Source organism: Leptosomus discolor, chromosome 3 (genome assembly GCF_034619465.1).
Source record: "Leptosomus discolor isolate bLepDis1 chromosome 3, bLepDis1.hap2, whole genome shotgun sequence".
Lineage (NCBI taxonomy): Eukaryota > Metazoa > Chordata > Aves > Leptosomiformes > Leptosomidae > Leptosomus > Leptosomus discolor.
Genome location: NC_141393.1, coordinates 45,270,622 through 45,295,125, shown reverse-complemented (window position 1 = coordinate 45,295,125; position 24,504 = coordinate 45,270,622). Strand labels below are relative to the sequence as shown.

At 39.6% G+C, this 24,504-nt stretch overlaps 1 protein-coding gene across 10 annotated transcripts in view; it reads left to right on the top strand.

The window, feature by feature from the left end:
• CELF1 (CUGBP Elav-like family member 1) overlaps window positions 1-24,504 on the top strand; it is a 48,379-nt gene that overhangs the window by 10,888 nt on the left and 12,987 nt on the right. For 2 of the 10 annotated variants that reach the window (XM_086462488.1, XM_009958169.2), the window contains exons 1-11: window positions 3,964-4,034; window positions 6,110-6,297; window positions 7,113-7,195; window positions 7,607-7,655; window positions 10,784-10,918; window positions 11,111-11,190; window positions 11,563-11,724; window positions 14,466-14,547; window positions 17,565-17,693; window positions 23,534-23,644; window positions 23,826-24,011. In XM_086462488.1, coding sequence (XP_086318614.1) covers window positions 3,964-4,034; window positions 6,110-6,297; window positions 7,113-7,195; window positions 7,607-7,655; window positions 10,784-10,918; window positions 11,111-11,190; window positions 11,563-11,724; window positions 14,466-14,547; window positions 17,565-17,693; window positions 23,534-23,644; window positions 23,826-24,011 — 1,276 coding nt within the window. Of the gene's footprint in view, window positions 1-3,942; window positions 4,035-6,109; window positions 6,298-7,112; window positions 7,196-7,606; window positions 7,656-10,783; window positions 10,919-11,110; window positions 11,191-11,562; window positions 11,725-14,465; window positions 14,548-17,564; window positions 17,694-23,530; window positions 23,645-23,825; window positions 24,012-24,504 lie in introns of those variants that run through there. The other 8 variants (XM_009958170.2, XM_086462492.1, XM_086462489.1 and 5 more) reach the window with 8 other exon arrangements.

Here is a 24,504-nt window from a genome sequence, read left to right as displayed (position 1 = left end):
AAAAGCTTATTTTAGAATAAAATAATAGAAAAAAGCTATTTTTAGAATAAAATTTATTTACCTAATTTGTGAAAATCCATTTAGATCTGGAGAGTATGGAGGAATTAAATGGTCTCAGATAAATGCATAAGAGAGAGTACTGGGAAAGTTTGTTATTTTTGAGATAAAAGCAATTGTCATCCCCTTCTGTCCTTTTTCTCCACCTGGGAACTTCGACAAAAATTTCATATGAATAAAAATGTTTTTCAGTTAATTTAATCTGAATTGTGGGCAGCCCGAAACTTTTGATAGTAAATTCAACATTCTGAATGTGTCAGATTTGTGTACCCATGGTGCATAACTGTCATAGAGATTGGCAGAGGAAGAAACTGCAGTTTTGGCAGCTAGGTAAGGGGCTTTTTGTACCCAGCGAGGCATGGGAAGACCATTTGGATTTCAACACAGGCAGAAAACATTCTGACCACACGCTTACATGATCCACAATGAAACAACAAAATATTGACAAGTAGTTACTGTATTTCGATGCATGCAACCTAGGGGTTATCTGCTTAAAAACAAAACTGCAATTCAGCAACACTGTAGGGATCTGGATATGCACAGATAATACAAGGGGAAGTTTATTCTAGGACCTGTCTCCTTCAAAGCTTCGCAGTGTCTGATTTCACCATGGCCTGTATCCTTTCCCATAGTTCGCTCTCACCATCCCAGTAGTCCCTCAGCTTCAGATTTGTATATGTTGTCTGAGGTTCAGACTGTATAAGGTAAAAGATGGTATTATCTGTAGCTTTCACAGTTAATTGCTTACTGAAATGAATAAGGCTTTCCTAGGAAAGAAAATATGACACAGGTTCTTGTTTTGTGATTTGTTTGTTTTGTTTTTTTTTTTAGGTTTTGTGTGCCAGGATGTGATATAATTCTGTGAATTTAAAAATAAAACTTTCAGTATTTATCCTCTGCAATCTGAGGAGCATATATAGCGATATATTCTGCGGCATAATCTAGGGCTTCAGAAGTGTAAAAAAAAAAAGTGAGATTTAATCTGTAGTATGTAGGAGTTTTTAATGTTCGTATTGTCAGATTAGCAGCACATTTAAATGTGTAGCTACAGTCCATAGAGCTTGGAATTTCAGACATTGTTTCTATTATCCTTTGAATAGAAAGTCAAAGAATGGGTCTGGAAGCCAGCAGGAATTTGACATCTGAGCAAAAAATAAGTGTGTTTAACTCTCTTATTTTTCTTTCTTTCTTTGTGAGCGACGGCTAGGATGACTTCTGTGATATTCATAATTCCAAAGAAACACTGCTTCCTTGTTTAATGCTTCTTATTTCTGTGCAGTAGCAAAATACCGTCTTTTTCCACTCCTTCTGATATTTTCACAAGTGAAGTCCTTAAGTCTTTTAATTTCACTAGCTTGATGCCTTCCACTAAATAATGTTAAAACAAACCAGTTTGTGTGCTAGTGTTTTGTCGCTGAAATTGCCATCATTACTGCAGAAGTATGGTACCCTGAGTCACTGAGTCTTGGCTAACATACCTTCAGATATTTATTCAGCACTCCTGTATTGGTTCTTCCTTTTCCCCAAACTGTACAGAACAGCATGTGAAATATTTTTGGTACTGTTCACTAAATGAAGTGAGCACATCACAGGAGAAATTAGGGTAAGTATAACAAGAATTAAAAATTAGTAAGTAGCGGAATAGTGCACAAAACACTTAATTATCAAAGCCAGTAGACTGAATTTAACGTGGAGTATAAAACAGTGTGACAATGCCTGTAACTTGTTACAGTTTTGTCTTAGTGGAACAAGCAGTTAAAGCTTCCATTTTGAGGAGCAGGGAGATGAGGGAAAGGGTGGGCGTAGGATTAAATCATAGCTTAGTGATTTTCTTCAGTAAACTAATCAATCTCAGTAGCCTTTTTAAAACCCATTTTCTAGAGTATCTGTTGCCAGCATCATCTTTTGTTGAACTTACAGTAAGCGTGGCTGCTGGGGTATTTTACTAGCTGCTTAAAAAAATTAAAGATGACTGGAAGACCAGAAAGAATGAGTTCTGGTCTTCATAGGTAAGACAAGAATTTACAGTGTTGGTCTACAGATCTACGTGAACAGTGGCAAGAATGCCACCATATCTTCTGCTGTTCTAATCGGATAAATCTTAAGTGTTTCTCTCTGTGGGCTCATTTTAGAGAAATCAGTAAAGTGAGCTCCAGACTCAGTTTAACATTTAAATATGTTTTACACAACATGGCATTTTTCAAGTGGGAAGCCTGTAAGATATAACTAAAGGTCGATGTGAACAATTTACTGAAAGCTAATAAATTAACTTGTGCTCCCTAATTCCTGTTTGTGTGCATCTAATAGTACTGCTTAGCAGGTAGCTTGCACCTTTTTCATTAAAGAATAAGCTTTCTTGCATTTACCACATAGTAAGAGCATGCATGAAGTAGTTACTGTTGAATATCTGATGTGTGCTAAATTGATGTCCTCTCTTACTTTGCAGTAACATGCATATCTCTTTGTATTACAAGGCCTTTCTCCTTCTAATGACCTTTTAATTAACCTCACTGTAGGCCGATCATCAGAAATGTTTGGGGTTTTTTTCAGAGGTTGGAAATGGTTGTTTATGAAAAAATAATTGACATGCTTTAACTATGCAAGCATAAAGCAAGCTGTATGTACTGGCCACTCCAAATACCTGCAAGTACATGTTGCAGTCATTGACAGACAAGAAAGACGTGATCGTGGCTGCCCCACCATGCATTCATTCCTTGATGCTGTAAGAGTTTATTTTGTGGTTCTATTGACTATATGACAATATTGACAACTTATCCAGATTCGTGTTGGACTTGAATTAATCATCACTCCTGGAGTGCTCAGACACACCCAGCTGCCTCTGCAGTGCACACTCTGTGCAGTCAAGTATTTCTGCATCTCCCGGTGCATACAGTATTATCCAAATCATCTCCCCATTAGTTTGGGTATTGGAGATTCAACGAGAGGTCTGTATTGTGCATATAAATACACCTCACAGTTCCTTGATCAACATGTTATTTCTGTTTTAATGATGAAGCACCTGAGGCATTCTGATCGGTGTTTTTAAAGATTATAAAACAGTTAAACAAATCACTGTGGTTTTCACTTTGTCATCTATATGGCCTGTGTATCTCTGGATTTATAGATGCATGATGGGCAAAGTATTGTTTCCAGAACAATGTGTGTTTTGCCTCTAAAAAAGGAGTAGTAGGTTTTGATGTTCTATGATAGTTAAGGAATTTCTGAGTAATCAAATCTTAGCTTTGATTTTTTGACAGGTTCAGAGAGACATTTTTAGTTCACATTTTTCTCCCTAGAAGTTAGGAGAGTGTCAAAAATTGTGCACAAGGTGAAAAGGGTATTAAAAATATTGAAAATGTTCATGGTGAAGGAACCTCCTGAACTTCGCACCTTAATATGGATGATACGGGAAGTGTCTGTCTGAACCTCAGACCTTAATATTGGTAATATGGAAAATGTCTGAACCTCAAGGCCTTGGACTGCCATTTTGGGAGGCAAGGAGTTAGTTGGGGTTGGAAAGACTGGAGTTTGTATTCTTTCTGCTCTGTTACCCATTGCTATCTTCATGCATCTGACACTCTGTTTATCTGACAGTGAACTCAGTACTGCTTCGCCAGGGAAAATTGCACAAAACAAGCCCAGTGCATCAGCGTTTTCATTGTGTATTAAGCTGAGCCTCCCTTCACATGGTCACATCCCCTTTTTAATCTGGGATTCCATGTCCCTTTCCCAGTCCAGCCTGTTTCTGTGGTGTCTATTGCTGGTCTCCCTGAGCTTCTGTTTCTGTGGTTTGAGTGTTTTTTGTGTGGCTGAGTGTTAAGACCTGCAGGACTTTTGGAAGTGGTGGTGTTTGGAGGTTAGGCAATACACTGATTTAGTGTTAGTAGTTTGCCACAAACTGAGGTGATGGCTGCGTTCAAGTTGGATTTCCTGCCAGAGATGATGGTGGACCATTGCTCCTTGAATGCCAGCCCTGTGTAAGTATTTTGTCTTCATGTCTAAATTTATAACTAAAGTGATAGGTGGAGTTGCTGTCTCTGAAGCCTCTGCTGTCTGATGAACTCATTTGAGGGGAGAAAAAAGATATAGGAGAGCCTGTAGTTTGTTTTCTTGAAGAAATCCTAGTGGGCGTTGAAAATTGATGTTGGATTCTGGATAGGGGGAGGAGGAGGGGAAAGATCTGTTAATTTTAGGGATGAGGGCTAAGGAGGAATAAATCAGTACTGTATATAGTATGCTACAGGTGCTGGTGATATAAGCCCAGTTATTTAAGTCAGTTGTTGGGAGAACAGTTTCTGTTCTTCCCTATTAATGACTCCAGACTAAATCTTTTAATTAGGAATGAAAGATTCCTTGAATACTGTTGAGGTCATGTGAAGAGTTTGCCAGTTAACAGGAGCCATACTAAGCTCTTGAAGCTACCCAAGGCATAATAGGCAGGGCTGAAAATTATTACTGGAAGAGAGTAAATTATTTCCAGTTGTTCTCAATTTGAATGAAAAGACATTGAATGAAAAGAGTTAGTTTACCCCTTTGTAAAGGGTATGGTTTGCTTTGGCTCTTTGGAGAGATGCTGACCCTTTCTGAGTGGAAAGGTGGAGAGGAGTGAAAAGATTTATGATGATTCCTTTCCCTTCCACTAAGAAGCTTTGTTGTTTCTGAGGTCTGTTCATACAGCTATAAAATTATGAGCTTTTTCCTTAGGCTCTGAACAGCAGTGTGTTGAGGGGAAAAATTAACTAAATATTACCCGATTTGGAATTTTTTTTTTTTAATTCTATTCAAGGGGGAATATGATTGCAGATGGACAGTGAGAGGAGCACTGTTTACTGTAATGTGCAGTTAATAAGCTATTAAAAAATAATCTTTAAAAGAAAAAAGCAAGAGATGAAAGGAACTTACTACTCTGGAAGAAGGCCACCTGTATACTTCAACGAAGAGTTTGGGGATGAGGGTAATCATTATATAGTTACTGTTCCACTCCCCATGTCCTTTCTAGATTATGCAGGGGTTGGTCAGCAATTTTAACCTACTAATCAGTATAGCTACAATAGGATGTCGTTACAGTCAGTCTTTTATAGAGATAGGTCTTGTGGTATACCAGGCTGTGACTACCGATAACAAGACCTTGCATTGCACTTGACAAACATTGAGGAGTCAGTACAGAAAACAGTGTATGACTGTGAGCTAGCTGGGTGGAATATAACACACGTTTATTACTAGGCTGTAAACTGTTCATAGGGCTAGATGTAATGCCTTGAAGTCTATTGAAGATTCCCGTACTCAAAACTTCTGTGTTATTGTAGTCTAAGTGACTTTTTTTTCTATGTTAATACCCTACCATTACTCAACTTGATTTAGTCTGTGACTAGATTGTTCAGTCCCAACAACCAATCATGTACAACCTGAGCCTATTTTTTTGCCAAATATTGTTAAAAGCTCCCTAGTTTGATAAAGAGCTATTGCCTTGTAAACCTTTAATGAAACTTCTCATCTGTTCAGTTGTACCTGTTTCTGTGTTTTAAGATGGATCTTCACCCTGGGAAACAGTTCCAGATGGTCACATTTGAAACCAATGAAAAAAATGTTCTCCTCTCATTTTCAGTGATTACTGATAATTTCAGTAGTCTGTGGGTAGACTGAGTTTAGGTTCCTTCCTGTTCTGGTTTCTTTTTCTGTAAAATTTTACGTGGTTGAACTGGTGATATCTTTTTCAGTCATCTCAGCAGATTTATGTCCAGAATCCCAGATGTTGACTACGTTATAGGAACAAACATTAAGTGAAGTTTTAAACAGCTGTGTAGAGTGTTTGGTTTCCAAGTACACAGCTTGCCAATGAATGTGAATGGTATTTCTGAATATTCTCTGGTATGTGGAACTGGGAATGTGCAAGAGTTTCTCTTGATAAGTATATTTTAATCATATACATTTATCTGTGTGTAGAAGTATATAATTTTTTTTAATCTCGATGTAAGCATGCTTCTTCTAGCTGCAATTGCATCTAGAATATGTGGAAAGATACAAACCAGAAATTCCTTCTCGTTTTTCGTAGCTCAAAGAAAATGAATGGCACACTGGATCACCCAGACCAACCTGATCTAGATGCTATCAAGATGTTTGTGGGTCAGGTCCCACGGAGCTGGTGTGAGAAGGATCTAAGAGAACTTTTTGAACAGTATGGTGCTGTCTATGAAATCAATGTCTTGAGGGACAGGAGCCAAAACCCTCCTCAAAGCAAAGGTGAGAACTTCTGTACTTCTCATGTGAGACTTGGGGGTCTCAGCTACTTTCATGTAGTTACAGTCTTAACTGCTTGCTTATTCAAACATCCCTGTGTGTTGGAGCTCTGTGTGACCAGGTGTGCATGCAAGCCCAGTGTCTTTAAGTGTCTGTGTCTGATTATACCTGGACTGTGATCCATTCATTAGCTGAGCTGAGGAAAACAATAATCTCTTTTTTTTTTTTTTTTTTTTTTTTTTTTTTTTTAGAGCTCAGAAGCGATGAGGGTGCTTAAAGAGTATGGATTATAATTGCAAAGCAGAACATCAAATTAATATTGTGTTGCTCCAGAGCATCACTGTGATGCTATGATATGATCACAATGTTGATGGAAGTGCCACAGTTTTGGATAAAATATAAGACTGAGTCTTAGTCCTTTCTGTACATCAGACCCTAACTAAATGCTGTACCTGGATTTGCAGTTCGGTTATAGGCAGTGTCTTATTTCTTGTGAAACGAGATAAGTTTTTGGTACTAGCAAATAATTGTTGACTTCGATAATGGAAGTAGCCAACAATTACTTGGCAGATGTATCTAAATGTTTGTCTTAATGGTGTATTGGTGATGTTGGGTCAGTTCTGAATATATCCTATTTTATTACACTTAGAAATCTTTTAAACAGTCACAATCAGTAGTACCTACCTATTTCAGTGTCTGACCTCTTCTACTTCTCATACGTTTTGCATTGGAAGGCTAGAAGTGGGACTTGCAATTCACGTACAGCACATCAAGGTTCATACTGCTCTTTCTTGGCTAGCATTTTGTTTCAATTACAGGGTGCTGTTTTGTTACATTTTATACCCGTAAAGCTGCACTAGAAGCACAGAATGCTCTTCACAACATGAAGATCCTCCCAGGGGTAAGAGAAGAGCTACGCTTTCTTCGCATGTTTTTCTGAGCTCTGGCACCACTGATGTACAAACATGTGTTACTTGCCCACAAGTATACAAATAATGTTTTAAAAGAACTATTCGAAAGAGCAATGTAATGAGATTTCTACGATAAGAGATCTTGAGGGAATTTTGAAGCATTTGGGAGAGTAGTATGGTAGTGAAGTAGGTAGGCATGGCTCCTATAATACTCTCTGAGGGGGAATGATGGCATATCATTAGGAAAGCTTTTCTTTCTTCTAGAAATGTAGGTACTATTACATACATGCTTCTGTAGAGGCAGTTTAGGCTACCATTTCTTTCTTCTGCGATTCCTATGGGATGTATTTCATACAGTATAAAGTGAATGCATCTAGGATTAAATATTTTTTGCATTTCAGATGCACCATCCTATCCAGATGAAACCAGCTGACAGTGAGAAAAGTAATGGTAAGCTTTACTAAACTCTGAGTTTGATAGCATTATTTGTGCTAATGGGGAAGCTTGAAGCTTTTCGTTTTGCTGAACAGCTTCTGATGAAGTCATCTTGAATTGGAAACCTGATTTTTTTTTAAAGGAAAAAAAAAAGAAAGAAAAAGATGTGTTTAGAATATAGTAGGTAGCGTAACTGATGTCTCTAAAATTTCATGACTGAGTATCTCCCGCTGCTGCTGCTGCTTTTGGTAGAACCATGTTGTCAGTTAGGGAAACATCCAGTGAGTTCTTCTTTGTACTAAGGTGGTTTAAATCTTTGTTGGGGACATGGACAGTGGGGTTGAGTGCACTCTCAGCAAGTTTACAGATGACACCAAGCTCAGTGCTGTGGTTGATACACTAGAGGGAAGGGAGGCCATCCAGAGGGACCTTGAAGGGCTAGAGAGGTGGGCCCATGCAAAGTTCAACAAGGCCAAGTGCAAGGTCCAGTGCCTGGGATACAGCCTGGGCAATGAGTAGATTGAGAGCAGCCCTGCAGAGACTTGAGGGTACTGGTGAATGAAAAACTGAACATGACCCAGCAATGTGTGCCAACTGTATCCTGGGCTGCATCAAAAGAAGGGCTAACAGATCAGGGGCAGTGATTCGCCCCCTCTGCTCTGCTCTGGTGAGACCCCACCTGGAGTACTTTGCCTAGCTCTGGGGCCCCCAGCACAAGAAAGACATGGACCTGCTTGAGTGGGTCCAAAATAGGGCCATGAAGATGATCAGAGGCAGGAGCGCCTCCCCTATGAGGACAGGCTGAGAGAGCTGGGATGTTAATCTTGGAGAAGGCTCCAGGGAGACCTTATAGCGGCCTTCCAGTACTTAAAGGGAGCCTACGGGAAAGGTGGGGAGGGACTTCACCTGGGAGTGTAGCGATAGGATGAGGGGTAACGGTTTCAAACTGAAAGAGGGTAGATTTAGGTTTGGTATTAAGAAGAAACTCTTCACTGTGTGGGTCGTGAGACACTGGCACAGGTTGCTCAGAGAAGCTGTGGCTGCCCCCTGTCTGGCAGTGTTCAAGGCCAGGTTGGATGGGGCTTGGAGCAACCTGGTGTAGTGGGAGGTGTCCCTGGCCATCACGGGGCGGGCGGGGTTGGAACTAGATGATCCCTTCTATGATTCTATGAAATCTAGAAATGCTTTTTCAAGTGCTTGATCAATTTGAAGCAAGGCCTGTTGCAGCTAGGGTGGGAGTCAAAACTTCTTGTAGTACACAAGGGAGACTGAGAATTTACCACAGTTCAGTAGAGAAAAAACTGTGAATACTTCTGCACATTGGCCATATCGGATGGATTAAGATATTTAGCGTCTACCATTGGGTAAATGATCATTTATCCATATATTTCCATGATGGGTTTATATATGTTCATACATACATGCGTCTATATATATTGCTGCAAGATAAGCAAAAAAAGTGTTTAGCATCTTGTAGTTTCAGCCTTTCTAGGCTTGGCTGAATTTTATTTTTTTCATTTGCCATAGTTACTGTAAGATTAGTGTTGCATCATGGAGAAGATAATCCTGGTTCCAGAAAGCTTACATTTTAAGATGATTGGAAACAGAGGATGGGATATATGGGTAGGATATAGTAGGAGTAATTCCGTCTGCAAATTCCTCTATGCGTAAATATACCTAGAAAGGAGTAATTGTTTTGAAGTATTGTTGGGAGAACAGAATAGGTTCTCTGAACTAAAACTGATCTTGCGTTATACACACACACACATACATATCCTGGGGAAATAATGGAAAGAGGAAAAAAGTATTTAGTGGATTTTTTGGGTGGTGGTTCTGAGGCTGTTACATAATTATATGAGTTTTAGTAGGTGAAAATATGAATAAGAAAGCATCAGTTAAAGTATCTTAACGTGCCATGAGTAAAGGGGATTCTGGATCTCTTGAACTAAAATGGACTGCAAAAAGGATTTGAAAGCAGCTTTCTCCTCTAAGGGCTTGAAAGTGAACTGGGTGCGACATTTAGAGTTAATAGTCAGTTAAAGTCGTGTCAGCTGGAATAGTTTGGAATTTTCCTCTTCAACACCATAGAAGACTTGGGAAATAAGTTGATTTCCCCTCACTATGGCACTAAATAGGAGAAGACTTTCTCTCTTGAATTTTCTAATTGTGCTGCAGCCTTCATCATATTATATTTTATATTGTGCTGAGTGATGTTGCAAGCGGTTTTATATTTCCAAATGGTATTCTGCGTAATTTGCTTCATCCTTTAAAAGCAAGTATTTTGAAGTTGATTAGCATCCCTAAATAAGTAAAATGAGCAGTATAAAGTTCTGCTCTAAATTTGGATTTACCCACCTCCCTTAAGTGACCTTAAACTGACTTAAGTAATCACTAACTGAAAAGTTAAGAATGTCTTTCTGGACCATTTATTTTAAAATGGGCAGCACACTGAGAGGTATTCAACACTAATGTATCTAGTAGCATCAGCATTTAGAGGCAAGATACAGTAGCACACAGTCCATCGTTCTAATTTGAGGTGGTGTTTTAATGCTTTTGGTACAGATTAGAAGGGTTGAATCTGAAACAGAACTGAAAGTGTTCTGTTTTAGCAAGTGCTGTTACTTCCACTGTTGAGACAGGAGCATGAGGAAATCAGCAGATCTAAATTTAAGCGATTGGCATGATAAAGAGGCTAGAAAGAAGCTTTCTGCAGCTCACTTGCTTGTTTAGATAGTTAGGTATGTTAGCAGTCTAAAGATAGAAGAGACAGAAGATGAAAATAGTCCAATAAAATACATAAAGTCTTCTCTTACTCATCAGGAACTGAATGCAGGAGATACAGGGAAGTGCTGAATCTGATAGCTTTTCCATTTCTTACGTTCTTGCAGTTCACAGGCTTGCAAGGGAGAAACAGTCAGCAAAATCTAAACATAAAACATCATAAAACAGGCATCCTTCAGTTCATTGAGGTATCTCATATGCCTCTTCTTAAACTGAAGAGATTTCATTATAAGGAATCTCATTTTGACAAGCCCTGACCCCAAATACAAGGGAAATAACTGCAGTTGATGGAGAAGACTTGACAAAATAAGATCTAGTAAGCACATGTTTGCTGGTAATGCTCTTATCTTTTGATTTCTTAGCAGTAGAAGATAGGAAGTTGTTCATTGGGATGATATCCAAGAAGTGCAATGAAAATGATATCCGAGTGATGTTCTCCCCCTTTGGGCAGATTGAAGAATGCAGGATATTACGGGGCCCAGATGGCCTGAGCCGAGGTAAGCAGGAAGTTTTTCCAGCAGTTCAGGGTTCTCCACTGAATGCTCCTTGATGCCTTTTGCAAGTCAAGGTGGCATTTTACCTCTTTCTGTGATTTTACCCCTCCACCCCATAGGCATTTTCATCTATTTATTCATCCCAGTAATTGCAGATGTAGTGAATGAATTGGTTCCTTTTTGTTCTTTTCCCAGGTTGTGCATTTGTGACTTTTACAACAAGAGCCATGGCACAAACAGCAATCAAAGCAATGCACCAAGCACAAACTATGGAGGTAAAACAAGTCAGTGGGTATGAGGAGATGATGTAATCTGTCAGGCAGTCACTTTAGAGTTTGGAGGAGAGAAGGATAAGTGCAAGCATGTCTTTCTTCGCAGATACTACTGCTGGACCTTTGTGTCTGTTCTGCTCTTATTTTTAGAGCTCGAGATAGAAACTTCATCTACAAAGAAAATACCAAGATACAAAATAGAATTGAAAGCAAATGAGACGTTGAACCTTTAATGAAATGTGCTGTTTGAATATCTATATGTATGCATATGTGTGGGGGCAGGGGAGGGGAATGCTTCCTGACTGGGTCTCAATGCAGTATTTTTGCGACTGCTGGGGATAGCAAGTATGTAATTGTTTGCATTGCTGTTTGCAGGGTTGCTCTTCTCCCATTGTGGTAAAATTTGCAGACACGCAGAAGGACAAAGAGCAGAAACGAATTGCTCAGCAACTCCAGCAACAAATGCAACAGATCAGTGCTGCCTCAGTATGGGGAAACCTGGCTGGTCTCAACACACTTGGACCGCAGTACTTAGCAGTGAGTTTCTGATTTGGGTTCTTTTCATATCTTCAGGGATTACGGTGTCTGACTGGCTTGTAGTGTTTCATTTAACCATTTTCAGAAGGCTTCTGATAGATAGGAGCAGGGTTCGTAATCTCCATTTTGTGGGTGAGGAGGCTGAAATTGTTACGTGCAAACAGCTAGTCAGGATACATTTAAGTGAGGATTTCAGACTCAGTCGCTGTAGCCCTAACTACTGAAACTATTTTTTGCCTGTCTTCTTTAGAATGACTTTGTACTGGGAAGATTTTCTTCATATGTTATGGCATCAATGTTTACCCATATAAATGCCCTTTTCATGTCTATCTGACAACATAGTTTTTCTATTTCTCTTCCATTTTTCCTTTTTCAGCCTTTATTTTTCTCATTCCCTTCCAGTGAAACCTAGAACAGTACTTGGTGCTGTCCGAATAGCAAAGGTGATCAGTTTGGAAGTGCCAAGCAGCTGACAGGCGCTTTTTTTCTTACTGTTAATAAGTAAGAAAAAAAACACAAACAAAAAAACCCCACCACCCTCCACCAACCAACCCAAAGAAAATAGAGAGAAAATCATAGAATGGAATCACAGAATGGGATTAAGAAAGGGATCTTAAAGATCATCCAGTTCCAACCCCCCTGCCATGGGCAGGGACACCTCCTACCAGACCAGGTTGCTCCAAGCCCCATCCAGCCTGCCCTTGGACACTTCAGGGAGGGGGAAGCCGCAGCTTCTCTGGGGAACCTGTTCCAGCATCTCATTGCCCTCACAGTAAAGAATTTCTTCCTAATATCTAATCTAAATCTTCCCTCTTTCAGTTTTAAACAGTTACCCCTCATTGTGTCACTACACTCCCTGATCAAGTGTCCCTCCCCGCCTTTCCTGTAGCCCCCTTTAAGCACTGGAAGGCCGCTATAAGGTCTCCCCGGAGCCTTCTCTTCTCCAGGCTGAACAAGCCCAGCTCTCTCAGCCTGTCTTCATAGGAGAGGTGCTCCAGCCTCATGATCACCTTTGTGGCCCTCCTTTGGACCCACTCAAGCAGGTCGATGTCTTTCTGGGGCAAAGAGCCATATGCAGCACTGCAGGTGGGGTCACACCAGAGCAGAGCAGAGGGAGAGAATCCCCTCCCTCGACCTGCTGGCCATGCTTCCTTTGGTGCAGCCCAGGGTGCTAGTAGTTTTCTGGGCTGCAAACACACACTGCTGGCTCATATTCTGCTTTCCATCCACCAGCACCCCCAAGTCCTTCTCCCTAGGACTGCTCTCGATCCACTCATTGCCCAGCCTGTATCTGTGCTTGGGATTGCCCCTACCCAGTTGCACGACCTTGCACTTGGCCTTGTTGAACTCCATGAGGTTGGCATGGGCCCACCTCTCCAGCCTGCCCAGGTCTCTCTGGATGGCCTCCCTTCCCTCAAGCGTGTCTACTGCACCACACAGCTTGGTGTCATCGGCAAACTTGCTGAGGGTGCACTCGATCCCACTGTCCGTGTCACTGACAAAGATGTTAAACAGCACTGGTCCCAGTACCGATCTCTGAGGAACACCACTCGTCACTGGTTTCCACTTGGACATTGTACAGTTTACCATGACTCTTTGGGTGTGACCGTCCAGCCACTTACTGATCCACCAAGTGGTCCATCCATCAAATCAATGTCTCTTCAGTTTAGAGACAAGGATGTCGTGTGGGACAGTGTCAAATTCTTTGCCCAAGTCCAGGTAGATGATGTCAGTTACTTTTCGCTTATCCACCATTGCTGTAACCCAATCATAGAAGGCCACCAAATTTGTCAGGCAGTATTTGCCCTTGGTGAAGCCATGTTTGCTGTCGCCAATCACCTCCTTATTTTCCATGTGCCCTAGTATAGTTTCCAGGAGGATCCACTCCATGATCCTGCCAGGCAAAATACTTTCTTTAGCAAAAATGACACAACAGAAGGTAGTCAGCTGTTTGTCAGTATGTTAGTTGATTTTGCTGGGTCCTTAAAGGGTAAACTTTTCATAAACTGGTGTGCTCTGGTTCATGTGGGTTGCCGGGGTAGCTATGAGAACTGTATTTATGCAATATAATGTCTGGGGAGTAGAAAAGGAAAATCTCATATCATCTCTTGGTGTATGTACTGTTGAAGTGGGGGTATTCTGTCTTTTACTGCTTTAGGTTTGGTAGATTGGAATTTTTTATAACACCTAGTTAATGGAGAAAGGACTAGGAAATAGCTCTAAATATCTTCTGAGCTGAGGCTTGAAATTTCTGTTGTGGCTGCTGTGCTTAATAAAAGTGGAGGGGTTACCTGTTGCGGTGGCTTTTTGGTATGGCATTTGCCATTCGTCCTACGCTGGCAGTGTCAGCTGTAAAGTCTGGCTTGAGGTAGTATATCCTTAGCAGTGGCAATCCTGCCTGAGGTGCTTTAAGTAGGAGTTCTCTCTCACTACTGATTCTGCTGTTTTTATCTTGATGTATTAGCTATAAACTTCCCTCAACATTGGTTATGTTGAGTGAGGAAAGCGTTGTGCTCTTGCTTTGGCTGTAGTGTGATGCATGGGCAAGGTGGATTTTCACTATGGTGGTGCTCTGGCTGTATGTGTAATGGGAGTTCTCTATGCTTTGCTACGGTGTGGTGCATGGGCAGTGGGCATTCCCTTTGTGACGGCGCTCTGGCTGTGGTGTGATGCATTTTTCTCCCAGAAGCAGAGCCAGCCCTCACTCTCACTCTTGTTTTGTTTTTTGGTGTAATGTCTAGCTTTATTTGCAGCTCCTTCAGCAGACAGCAGCTGCGTCATCTGGGAACCTGAACACATTGAGCAGCCTCCACCCAATGGGAGGTAAGTGTTCTTCCACGAGAATACAAATTCAGTGCTAAAGAAAAGAGAAGGAGGCTAGAGAAAGGAGCCAAAAGACTGTCGACACATTAACCTCATTTAAAATAAGTAGTCCTGAGTTTACCTACTCATTTAGAATGACAGAAATCCTCTGCTACAAGTGTGGATGTTCCTTCTTTATCTTAGTTAATCATTGTCCCCGCCAAGGTAAGTTGTGGAATGCTGATAATACCCCCTAACTCTGGCATTTAGTATTATCTTCCCTTATGGGTACAAAAAGATGGCTGTGTATATTTGTTTTTGTCCAAAGAGGTGCATATGTGAAGCATTGTGTTTTGAAGTAAGCGCTAATGCATGTGTTTCAGTAATAATGGATTCTTAGGTTTACCACTTTAAATTCTTTGTTCTTAAATACATCCAAGTTGAAAATGCAATGCTGGTAGGAGTTTGAACTAGTCCTTCATTCAGGTTCGTTAATTCCTTTGTTTGAATTACAGTTGATTATGCCATTGCTGTTAGGGAAATAGCAGCTCAACAGTATGAGCCGAATTTCTTGTTGTGGACTGCTGGTCAGAATATTCACTAAGTATAGTGGTACTGGGGCTGCAAGTTGATTGTCCCTTCTGTCTTCACAGGGTGTGGAGTAATAAAACACATGCTAATAACTCCATTCACCACATTCTCTAAATTCTCCTGCTGGCAGAAAAACTATAGTTTTTGTTTTAATAGATTTTGAAATTGCCTCCTGGAGTTGTATGGTAGTTCACAATATTACATGCCTTGTCTGTGCAGAGGTTGATCTAAAAGTGTTAAGAAAGTAAAGCGTCTTTGTACGTCTGACTTGTGTTGGTACACCCATCAGTAACAGTTACAGGCTTTTGCAAAGTGTTATGTTTTCGAATGTAAGAACTTTGATTTATACTAAAGGTTGATTTTAACCTTAGCTTCTTATACTTATTTTTTTTGTGTTGGACCTCTTTAGAGCTCTTACATCTAAGACTCTTGCCAAAAGCAGTTTTTTTTAAAATCAGTTTCACCGATACCCTGTGTGGTGGTGATCTAGAATAGATTTTGTTATGCGCATGATACTGTTTTTTCCCCCTCTTGTGTCTGTTTAAAAGTAAGTGGTAATAAAGGAGAAAAACGATACAGCAGTTCATGTTAATTGTTAACTACAGTAAGGACTGGGATGGGGAGAAGGGGCTACCTAGCTGAGGTTGCCTATGAAGTTTCCCTGGTAATTCTGTCTTCAGAATTTAAAAAGACACCTTAAAAATCGAGAGCTCAGACATATAAATACATGTTGCATGGTGTTTTGAAAGAATTATTCAAAGTCTGTTATTCTTCACAGAAAGAATTTTAAGTTTCAAGGTTCTGTTAAAATCTCAGCTGATCTCCTTTCTTGAAATTCATAGAAAGAAAAATTAAGTAGGTAATTAGATCCCAAACTATATCAGACTTCGTAGACAAAATTTAATCTTGACCCTGTTTGAAAGCAGATAGGAAAACAATGTGATGGCAAGAGGACAGGTGCAGCGTGCACATGCCAGGGTGCTTCAGAAAGGAAGCAAGCTGCTCTGTTCTTTACTAGCTCTAACACTTGTACTTTTAACTCTGTAGCACAATAAAACAAAAGAAATATAACTTTTTGGTTTTAACTTCATGCTTTTATGTTACAATGGCACCTTGAGAACCTAGTTAAAGGCTGAATCCTCTTGTTTCAGGCACTAAATGTGGTTAGGGAAACAGACCCTGTCACAAAGAGAAAACAACTGAAAAATATTTTAAAAACCCAAATGAACTGTGCTAAAGGTAGTAGTTTTTTAGAAAATAGTTTACACTGCATTGTCACTTACATTATATTGTCTGTTTACATACTTAAATGCCAAAACTGACACTCTAAGATGTGTGTTTTGTCACTACTTACTGTGCATCAAAAGATGAGGTACCACATCTGCCTAAGACAATTTGATGTTATATGAATGGTGATTAATTTAACTTTGGTTTTCATTTTGTAGAGAAAGATTACTAAGGATTGTCTAAAGTCAGATGAAAAGAGGAGGAATTGTTAGAATAAGCAAAGGTAGAGACAAAAAAAGGGAAAATAAGGGAAGAGAGGCAGAATTGGAAGAATGGAGCTAGCCTACCGAAGGATGGCTACAATACAGAATTCAGAAGATTGATATCAGTGGTAATACCATGGCAGGAAAAGAGGGCAAATTACAGGGTCAGTACTGACTGAATTTTTAACGCAAAAATTATGGCTCAAAATTAAGTCAGAGTAAATTGACCAGTAAAAGTTCATCTACACAGGGCTACCTTCCTCCCCCTGCAGTATTCCTGGCTGCTTACCCACAACATGCCTGATGTTTCATTTTCCTTACCCCTTTGTTTGACCAGCTGACTAGCCTATTCGTACGTGGGCTAATCTTGTGGTCAGGAGTTGCCCCTTACCGTTGTCTCACAATTGACTGTTGCTTCTTGGCTGCCAAGAGGACCAAACAAAATGTGCTGATACTCAGCTGATGGTGGGTTAAAGGTGTGACTCTGTGACCACTCTGGTGTGTAGGCCTTTGTGTAAGAATTCTGCGGTTATTGCTGTTCCCATACAAAGAGAGTGGAGGGATAGGAGAGGAGAGGAGGTTATTGGCCTGGTGTCTAAACAAGTTCTGTAGCTTGCAAATGAGCTGTCAGACCCTGGCTTAACTCCTCTGTTAAAGCTGCTATGCTTTTGTGACTGGAGAGGACACTGCTTGAAAATTTCTGTGCTCTGGAGTCTGCATCTGGGATCATGTCTACCTGGTGTTTTACAGAAACTCATCTATCTGGACAAAGAAAACCCTTTTTAGTTACAAAAAGAAATCTCAATGTAGAAAAGATCAGTAACTAGTATTAAGCCTGTTGTTTTTAAGCTCCTTCCCATTACTCCCCTGTGATGTACTGAGGTTGCTGGATGTGTTAAGCTTGGATGATGGTGATTATTACAGTACAAACTCTGTGCGTTCTTCAATGTGTTGCAGGACTGAATGCGATGCAATTACAGAACCTGGCTGCACTAGCAGCTGCGGCCAGTGCAGCTCAGAATACACCGAGTGGTACTGCTGCACTCACTTCCTCCAGCAGCCCCCTGAGTGTGCTCACCAGCTCAGGTAAGAGACTGCTCATGCTGTAGGATGTTACCACGTGGGTTGCCTTAGGAGTTGTTTCAGGATAGGTGTCACCTGTCTTGTCTATCCCTTTTTGTCACTTTCATGTTGATCCTTTAATAGATAAGAGGCTTTCCTAGTAGATTAATTGACCTTTGTTTAGGGTAGATATCTTTGCCACCAGCAAAGGCTTTTTTTACCTGCTGTGTTACTTCCTGCAAATGGTGAGATTAATTTAGAGTAAGAAGAATTTTTGAGGTTATTAAGAAGCAGAAAGGTAGGTGACCTCTTTCCAGTCACGTTATTACAATCTCATCACGTATTTGGTTTATCTGTGATTTTAGGCAGGTACTGCAGCAGACACACCCTGTTCCTCTGGACATGGAGACAGAAGATGCTTTAAGCATGAAGTAGTGCATTCTGTGCACTAAAACAGTACAGTTTATATTCCTCTGGCATTAATGAAGACAAGGATACTATAACTGTCTCCTAGAACTAGAATAAACAGACCCCTAGCATGTTTATTGGAAAACAGTTGTCTAGAACTGAGTGTATGATTTGCACATAAAAATCAGTATCTCGCTCTTCTGGTTTTTGGAGGTTTTGGGGGTTTTTTGTGGTTTGGTTTTGTTAGTTTGGTTTTGGGGTTTTGTTTGGGGTTTTGTTTTGTTTTCCTTTAGATTATGTAAATTATCCACAGAGGCTAGAATGTCCAAGTAGTGCTTTCTTTTGCTGCCTTATTGTTAAATGTAATCATTAAATGCAACAAACAAGAGAACAAAAAAGAAATTAAATGGTGCTTACATCAGACATGCTGCAGATGACAAATAAGGATCTGTGTCCTACTCTGTTATTTCTATCGTATTTTTAGTTATTTCTAAATCCTGACAGAGGAAAGGAGACCCTGTATTTTCAGGGTGTCAGTTTTCCAGCATCTACGTTATGGTATGTGGGTTTGGTTTTGTTTTTTCTTGTTTTTTCATAAAAAGCCAAACTGATTACCCAGGTTTGAAATAACTACCTACAGAGTTGACGTCCTCACTTGTGACTGAGAGACACCAAAGAGGGGGTGTGTTTTAAATTTCCACAGGTAGCTTTTGTGTTGCGTAGGAGGACTAAGGAGCTGGACTATGAGATTATAAAGCGATTACAAGGATAAGCTGTTTAGAAAACCTTCTGTCACATGATCAGGAGTTAAACCGTGGGTGCTTTGCAGTTTTCTAGTTAGAGAAATCCCCAAGAAAGAATTCCATTCAAAGGATGTTCTGTTGCTGGACAAGGTTTTTTAACATATAAACATTGTGGTCTGCAATCCTTAAAGATTAAAATGTCAAAATTTAGCTTGACTCCCAGCTATGGTATCCTGTTTTATAGTTAAAAACAGCAACAAAGAGTTGAGGCTATAGAATAGCTGCATTTATAACCCACTTATGCTACTTCGTCATAGAGAAAGGATGAAGGTGAATATATCTGAGAATTTCTACCATATTTCCTCATGCAGTAGCTGAGCTGGAATTGTCAGGTTACAAATATCATGATGATTACAGTAACGACAGTGGGTCATTTGAATTAATATCCTATACAGGTGTATCAATCAGTTCACTCTTCACAGACTTGTAACATGAAGCTGTCACTATTGTGTTGTTCTGTAAACTTAACTTCAAGTATGATTTTAAAGAGTAGAGATTAGCTTTGTTCAAAAGAAATAAAAAGTTCTGCAGGATATGTGGTCTACTTGTAGTCACTGACATCAAACTCTAAAAGTTTCAGCGCTTTTCATTGGAGGTATGAATATGCTTTACCTTTTAAAACTATGCTTTATTGGGGGGAGGGGAAGCATTCAGTCTCACGATACTTCCTGTAGTTACATAGCTTTTTAAATCTTTGCTCTGAACTAGCTATTATCTCTTATAAAAACAAACTTGAAATTCTTTTTTGATGAATATTTATCTGTGCATTCACACTGTATGTATTCACATAGAAGGCTGTCGGGCTCCACACATTCAGAGCATCCCTCCCGATCCATACCTAGATCTTGAAAAAACTCAGTCTATACGCTTCAGTACCATGTGTTAGTAAATGCCTTCCTTGTCTGTGGGACATATGGCAACATCTACAGTGATAACCTCTTAAACGTAACTGCAGATGACATGACCGCCAGCTTGACTTCTGTCCATCTGTCATCCAGATGTTCACCTGATGCTTATTTGGACATCTTTCTGAGATTGTCCTCAAATTGCATCATTCCTGGAAAATCCAGACAGTCATTATGTGTAGTTACCTTTTGGATTTTCATCTGCACTTGTATCTTTTGTGTTTGAGGGACTTGGAAGCCCACGCAGTGCGAAGTGTGTGTACTATGGATAGGTTACATGTCAGACTGGTTGAACTCAGAGGTATTAAGTATTGTTGTGGTGCTGGTTGTGCTGGCTTCCTACTCATTTCAGGTGACTTTGTTTAGATATTTCCAGGCAGTATTTTGATGTAGAATAGTATGGAGCAAAACGTTCAATCTTGCAATAAAGCAGCTACTCTTTGGAACTGAACAGACTGCTGCTGCATCTACCTATAGTTAATCCATGTTACAGAGATTGTGGCTTCAGATAAACTCATTTAAACTGCTAGCTTGTGAAAGGGCCATTCAGGAAAATATTATAGAAGTATTCCAGGATTGGAGTGTCTTGTCTGCCATCTTTTCGACTCAGACATCAATAAGAATTGTCTGTTACAGAGCAAGATAGAATGGTTGCAAAAGCTGATGTGTGTTTCCGTTTCTCCTCCTTTCAAAGGCAACCATCAAAGATCCAGCAAAATAATTTTCAGAGATGTCATAGTCTTTCTGCTTTTATTGGAACTAATTCTGATACAGTTCAGTCAGATTCATTGCCTTAATTTTAGTGCTCTTTGGCTCATTGCTTGGATGCTAGATGACTGAATTAGAACAGGCTTACTGTTCCCTCAGTTTACCTACCTCCACAAGTTGGTAGTTGATGTCCTTGCCCAAGTTTCATTTTTTTTCCTAGCTGTTCTTTACTACTATATTCAGATTTTCTGAAACCATTTCAAGGATTTTCAGCTAGTTCTCTTAGAGTTAGCCTTTTTGACTAGATATAACTTGGTAGATAGATCTAAGAAAACATAACCTCAGCAGCAAGGAAAAAAAAAAACAACTCACCAAAAAAGTGCACAGAAACCATGTTAAGAATTAGGGATGGAGTAAAGAACGTGTATAAAGCTGTATTGGTTTTCCATCCCCTTTACTGTGTGCCGTTTTCTGATCTAAAATAATATAAAAAAGCCAGAAGAACAGAAAGGATGACTGGAACTGTGGAATTTCTTCCCTGTGAGGAGCAACGAGGAGCGTGAAAAATAGAAGATTGGCATGGGGAGAGGATATGATTAAAGCCTACAAATATGTCAGTGATGAAGATGAATCAGGAAAGAACAGTCATTAGATATTTCAAGACAAGAATTACAGGATATCAGGTGAAGGTGTCAGCTAACAGTTCAAAAAAAAAAAGCTATTTCTTTGCATAGTGCATGATTAAATTGCAGAACTCGTGCCTTAGAACATAGTCAAACAATTTGATGTTCAAAATGCACTGGAATTCATGAATGAAATCATAACTGTAATATGAAGACATTGCCTTTGGCTGAAAAAAATCCTAGATTTGCAAATTGCTGCATTGGTATATAGACTATACCTAGGAATTATTCCTTTCTAATTGCCCTGTTTTTCTTCTCTACTGTTATTTATCTGCCTTTAGTCATCATCAGAAATGGGATGTTGACTCAGTACAGCAATTCCTATATAGATATAGATATGATAAAGAAAATATACAAAATAGTGTTAAATTTTCTTGGCATTTTCAGTACTAAAGCATTCCTTGTTTTGCTTAAAGAGATTTCTGATAAAGCCAGCTAAACTAAAATAACTGTATGGTCAGCTTTTTGTAGTGATTTAAATTAATTTATTTTAAATCACAACCTTTTTAAAGTAGGGAAGGCATCTATTCTCTCTTTTACTTTTCTCTCTAGCCTTGGCTTCATTCTTTTTTCTTCCCATGCCACTACTATTTTATTGAGTTGGGTTTTTTAAATGGTGTTCTCATCTGTCAAATGACAGATAATTATGCAGATAAGCAATGAAATGTTGCGGAAACAAGTGATATTCTAAAATTGAAGCAGCTGTATCATTCCTGCATACTGGCTTTTATTCAGCCAGCTATGCTATTTTTTTCTACTAACTTGAGGGTTGTACTGTAACTTGTTCTCTGTATTTTTCCGACATCTAATGTGCTACTAATAGTAGGATGGGAAGTGACTCCTTTTCTTCAGAGTGAGCATCTTAATATATAGTTTGGGACATTGTCTTTCAATTTCAACTTGTTAAGAGAGTTTGTACAGAACTTTTCCTAGAGGAGGTTTGTCATTTCCTCTGTCAGTACAAAAACTAAAGAGTGATCCAAAGTACAGCTCCCTGGGTTCTTGTGCAGCTTTTGTTAGGTACCACTACTTTTGTTAGGTACAGCTTTTGCTGGGGCTCATTAGGCAAGTTTGCTGTATTCCATTTAAATGGTTACTGTATTCCACTCCAGCAGAGACTTCGTGCTGCGTATATGAAGTAGTGAGTATGTAGTGTGTGTGAATCTGCTTGAAGGATGCAAGCAATTCCTTTAAAAGTTTTAATGGATGTACACTGCATAACTGAGACTTACAAAAACACAAAGGAAACTGAAAATGCCGAATTTCAGTTCTTCTGTTACCCACTTGGTCAGACAGATAAATTTCTCCTGAAAGCAGACTACAGGATGCCTCTACAGCACCAGTCTTCGGTATCTTCTGATTTGTAGAAGCCATAAATATTTTCCAGTGCGTCTCATGCAGTAAACTTAAACTTCTGGGTTAATAGCAATATGCATAGCTTTTCTTATTTACCTTCTTCAGATTTCTAAGCAGTCCACAAACCTGTTAGGAAGACCACTGCTATATAATCATAAAAATATATTCTTATTTTGTCATGTCCATAATCTTTGTAGATGACCTTTATTTGAACTTCTTTTGATATATCAACTTGGCAAATTTTTTTTTCTCATGGTTTTGATGTCTGTTTCTGTAGAACCTATTGTAGAATTTGGCAGGCCATGTAAGCTGTTAGTCTGCTAGGTACCGTATCGGTAGACTTCTCTTACTGAGTAGATGTGGTTGAAGATGTTAGTGGCACAGAGGATAGACTGTGTATTTTGGATGTACATACCAAAACCTTTCTTGGCACTAGCCCTGGCTGCTGCAGTGGGATTTTTAATGGAAAATTATTTTGTGCGTTAGGAGTAATCTAGGCATCTGCTGTTCCTGTTCGGCAGTATGGGAAAACTGTATGTTCAGTTTGTCTGGAGCTTTCTTCAACGTCCCTAGTATCTGTGTCGGGTCTTTTTCACCATGTGTGGTGTTTCAAGGATAGATGTTAATAAGTAGCAAGTGATTCTTACTTTAGTCAGCAGGAAACAGGCATTGCTGCTGGTCACCTTATGTTGAGGTACAAAGTTTAGCTAGATGTTTGAATCTTAGATTTCTTACACTTAACGAAGTCATTATTGCTACAAAGAGCAGACACTATGATGAAGTACATATTTTTCAGAAATGTGGGAAGGGATTAGAAGATGTAAGCAGTATGATCAATCAAGTTGTGTCGGTTTGGGAATTTTTTTTTTTTTGACAAAAAATATGCTGTGTTGACTTGATCTGTTCCTTACTAGCTTTTTCTACAGAAATAACTTAAGGGAGACATTGAATTATCAGGACCAAAAAATATTTGAAGTGTAATTATCGTATTTTAATAGCAGGTTCCTCACCTAGCTCCAGTAGCAGCTCCTCTGTTAATCCAATGGCTTCTCTTGGAGCATTGCAGACGCTGGCAGGGGCTACAGCAGGCCTCAACGTTAGCTCTTTAGCAGGTAAGCTATGTGTTGTGGTAGGCTGGGGGAATAGCTGATTATTGTTCCTCAAGCTATGTGAGTTCTGTGGGTTTTTTTTTTCCTGCTCCCTGCTTTTCATAATAGTGCAGAGTATTTGAAAGGTAATTGATCTGCCTCAATGGAAGTACTCAGTCATCTTTATTTCCTCTTTCTTATACAGGGATGGCAGCCTTAAATGGAGGCCTTGGCAGTGGTGGTCTCTCAAATGGGACAGGTAGCACAATGGAAGCTCTCACACAGGCTTATTCTGGAATCCAGCAATATGCTGCTGCTGCATTGCCCACACTCTATAACCAGAGTCTCTTAACACAGCAGAGTATTGGTGCAGCAGGAAGTCAAAAAGAAGGTAAGCAGAAAGTTGTAGAAACAGCTTGAGTGGGGTTTTCAGAAGGGCAAGCTCAGCCCTTGCAGCTACCTTACCTGCAGAGCTTTTATTTAGCGGCATTTTTTAGAATCCTAGAGTTACTGAAGATAAAGAAGGAAAACCTGTGAGGTCTCTCTGCTAAGGGCTGTTCAAAGCACTTTTTATATGGGAGGTGTCTCCCAGGATTTGTCTAGCCTTAAATGCTTAGTAATAGTACTTCATTTTCTCGCAGGACAGGAGAGTATGAGTCTGCAGCTTGATACATCATTCCACTGTCAGAGAATCACTTGTGGTTTTGTTAATTTTGTTGTCTTAGTCCATCTTTTTCCATAGATACTTAATGCCAATCTCTTCACTCTTCAGATTCAGAATCAATTTAATATGTAGTGTAAAGTAACGAAGAATGTAGGAGTAAGTTTTCAGCAGAATGTAGGATGATATTTGGAAAAGAAAGTCAGGTTATAAGTAATGTGAT